The sequence below is a fragment of the Oryx dammah genome, unplaced genomic scaffold (genome assembly GCF_014754425.2).
Source record: "Oryx dammah isolate SB20612 unplaced genomic scaffold, SCBI_Odam_1.1 HiC_scaffold_23, whole genome shotgun sequence".
Classification (NCBI taxonomy): Eukaryota; Metazoa; Chordata; class Mammalia; order Artiodactyla; family Bovidae; genus Oryx; species Oryx dammah.
In genome coordinates this window covers 34,485,778-34,488,770 of record NW_024070207.1, presented here as the reverse complement: position 1 = coordinate 34,488,770, position 2,993 = coordinate 34,485,778, and the positions used below count along the sequence as shown (strand labels likewise).

The following is a 2,993-nucleotide window of genomic DNA, read 5'->3' as shown; positions in this document are numbered from 1 at the left end:
CCTACTTGAAAATCTGAACTTTTTGCTATTTGTAAGTAGTTACATTCTAAAAGGTGTCTTCTCTTAGTGCAGGACACTGCACTTCTGTGGTCAAGAAATGAAAGCCAAAGTAGTGCACAGCCCAGTTGCTGCTGCTTTTAGTCACTGTTTTCTAAAGAAATACTGGTTTTAGGTACTGATACATTTATAACTTGTTGGTAGTCTTACATATAGAGGACAAAAGACCTCATAAGAACAAATGAGAAGCCATGAAGTATATTTCACTTCATGCTCTTTATATTACTGGGTGCAGGAATGTTCTATAAACATTAGGTAAATTTGAGTTGTTGAACTAATTTTAAACAAACATTTGCTTAGTTTACTCCGAGAATTAAAAAGCAAAAACAAAATTGGTAAATGCCTGGGAATAGCTGGGTTATTTTCAAAGCTATACACAGATACCTGGACTTTCTGGGCCTGTCCTTTGCTGGGTCCAGATCCTTTTCTGGTTCTTCTTGTTTTTTGTTATCCTTCTTTTCTTTCCCCTCACTTTTGGTGGCCTGCGCCTCTTCTTTGGAGTTCTCATCCTGGCATTCAGCTGCTTCTTTAGAGAAGAATAAAAGACTTTGGGATCAGACATTCACAGAAAAAAAAATCCGAACTCATAAAGGAATGGCAAGGTATCCAGTACTCTACCTTTAGGAGAAGCTGGAGGACAGAAGCAACTAAGAAAAGAGTAACTGGGGGCCTTCCTTCTGGTGGATAGGACACTTCCATGGCTCTCACTTTGCTGCTGCTTGATCATTTTCACAATGAAATTATTTCTTCTTTTCTAGTAAATCTGTCACCCTGTGCTACTGATTACTTCTGGTCAAGGATCAGAATCCTCTGGGTCTGACGCATTCTGGATGTTTTGGTCAGAACTTTCTCGCCAAAATATGTTTCACCTCAATAACAAATTCTATGGGGAAGCTCATGAGTTCCTCAATCCCCTGAATATTTCATTTTGACCAAGTGCTCCTGTATGAGTTAATAATGTTTGGGGATCAACTTTCCAAGAATCTTGACATTTTTAAAAGCTATGAACTAAATATGAGGTATGCCATTTGCTTGTTCTCTCCCATGTCCTCTAAAGCTCCCTCTAGAATACCTGCCTCCACTGACCTTCACCTGTGGGCCCATAACTGGCACTGATCATCTCAGACCTCTTACCAGGGTTGGTAGAGGACAGCTTATTTTCTCCCCAAACCAAATAAGTCGTTATGGAGTTGGGCTTCTACTGGGCCCCTCTGGCCTTCGATTCAAGGAGGCCCTGACTCCCAGCCTCCCCTCCTGAGGCACTCCCTCCTCGGGATCCCCAGTCCCCAGACCCGGCCTGTAGCTGCCAGTGTCTCCGTCCCCCCCCCCCAACCCCCCACCGCCCCTCAAATGCTCACTCTCAGCGGCGGCCGGCTCCTGTGCCATCTCCCACAAGCTGGACTCAGACTCCTCGGTGGCCGTCTCCCATAAAGAGGCCTCCTTGGCTTCCTCGGCCTCCTCGGCTTCCTCGGCCTCCTCGGCTTCCTCGGCCTCCTGGGCTTCCTCGGCCTCCTGGGCTTCCTCCGCCTGCTCGGCCTCCTGGGCTTCCTCCGCCTGCTCGGCCTCCTGGGCTTCCTCCGCCTGCTCCACCTCCTGGGCTTCCTCCGCCTGCTCCACCTCCTGGGCCGGGGCTTCCTCCGCCGGCCCCTCTCCCGGCCCATCTGACGGCACCTGGACCTCGGAGAACTCGGCCACGGTGGCTAAGCTGCGGTTGGACGAGCGCAGCCGGGTCTGGTGCCAGACTGGCACGTGGTCGTCATTTGACCGGATGAGGACATGGTTGTTGTGCAAACGGTTCAGCATCGAGTGCATCAGATTCAGGAACGTTAAGCGGAAGCCGGCCATGGGGAAGTGGCGCGCGTCCACCATGCGGTTCACGCCCTCCGCCTGCTCCTCCTCCTCCCCCGCCTCGGCCGGCCCGATGTCTGACTCCTCGTCAGCATTCCCGCCCTCCAGGGCCGCCTCCCTCTGGCCTCCTGAGGCCCCCACGACTCCACCCGCCTCAGCCTCAGGCATGGAGTCGCCCCTGCGAGGCTCGGAGCTGCGGTCTACACCTTCGCGGGCTCCGGCCTGCGCCTCCGCCACAGCTGCTAGGCCTTCCTGCCCCTCAGGGGCCAGATTTCCATCCCCCGTGGTGGACATGGCAGCGGGCAGTTACCTCAGCCGGGCTGGCGACGATGGCAATGGCGCAGGTGGTGGCACCCGAAGTGGCTGCCCTGAGAGGAGGCTGAGGGCAGTGAGATGGAACGAATCAGTCACTGAAGGGACCACAGAAGAGGCCCCACGATCGGGAGGGTAGGCGGCCAACGGCAGAAGCGTCCCCCGGAAGCCAGGCCACGGTCGAGGGGCGGGGCCAGAACAGTTGACCCTGACGTGTGCCCCCTTGTCGCAAGCTTTGGCCTCATTTGCTGACAAACAAAGATTGACGTGCTCTTTGTCCAGTGAACGGCCAAGGCCCTTGGTCGTCAAATTGCTTGCAATTGCCTACTTGTTCTTTGAAGCCTTAGGGTTCTAACGTGCTGAGGTCTTCCAGGCTTATGTCCTTTATGTAATTGTGCAGGAAATTATTTATGAAGGCATCCTGGGCCATATGAACTGTGAGAAATTTCCCACCTGGGAATTTCCACCTGGTAATGGCTCATGTGAATAGAGACAGGGTCATAAAAATGTTGTATATCTCAGATGTTAGCAGTACTAAAAAGCTCCGAAGAAGAGAAAGAGAATTTGGACAATTGAACTTAGTTAAAAATAGTTGGAAAAGAGTAGACAAATTGAAATGAATGCAGTAAGAATTGAATGTTGAAGTGTTGAAGGAGTTAGGAGCTAGAATGTATAATGAACCCAGACAAATTCACTTAAAGCTTTGAAGACTGAATAAAAAGAGAGAGGTTTCTTTAAAGGATCAGGTCATCTACTAAGAGCTAAGCATGATAGAC

At 50.9% G+C, this 2,993-nt stretch overlaps 1 protein-coding gene across 1 annotated transcript; it reads right to left on the bottom strand.

Moving 5' to 3' along the window:
* Positions 1–273: 273 nt before the first annotated feature.
* On the bottom strand, positions 274–2,199 carry CT47B1 (cancer/testis antigen family 47 member B1). Its single transcript, XM_040265230.1, has 3 exons — positions 1,648–2,199; positions 1,416–1,530; positions 274–583 (listed from the first exon to the last, which is right to left on the bottom strand). The coding sequence occupies exons 1-3, from the start codon at positions 2,197–2,199 to the stop codon at positions 354–356; spliced, it is 897 nt and encodes a 298-aa protein (XP_040121164.1). The 3' UTR covers positions 274–353.
* Between the last annotated feature and the right edge of the window lie 794 nt (positions 2,200–2,993).

Excerpts from the sequence above, each read along its gene's own strand:
- CT47B1 (XM_040265230.1), bottom strand. The coding sequence starts at position 2,199 with ATGTCCACCACGGGGGATGGAAATCTGGCCCCTGAGGGGCAGGAAGGC. Across the intron at positions 1,531-1,647 it reads AGGCGGAGGAAGCCCAGGAG|GCCGAGGAAGCCGAGGAGGC; the intron begins GTGGAGCAGGCG and ends GAAGCCGAGGAG. Across the intron at positions 584-1,415 it reads GGAGCCGGCCGCCGCTGAGA|AAGCAGCTGAATGCCAGGAT; the intron begins GTGAGCATTTGA and ends TCTTCTCTAAAG.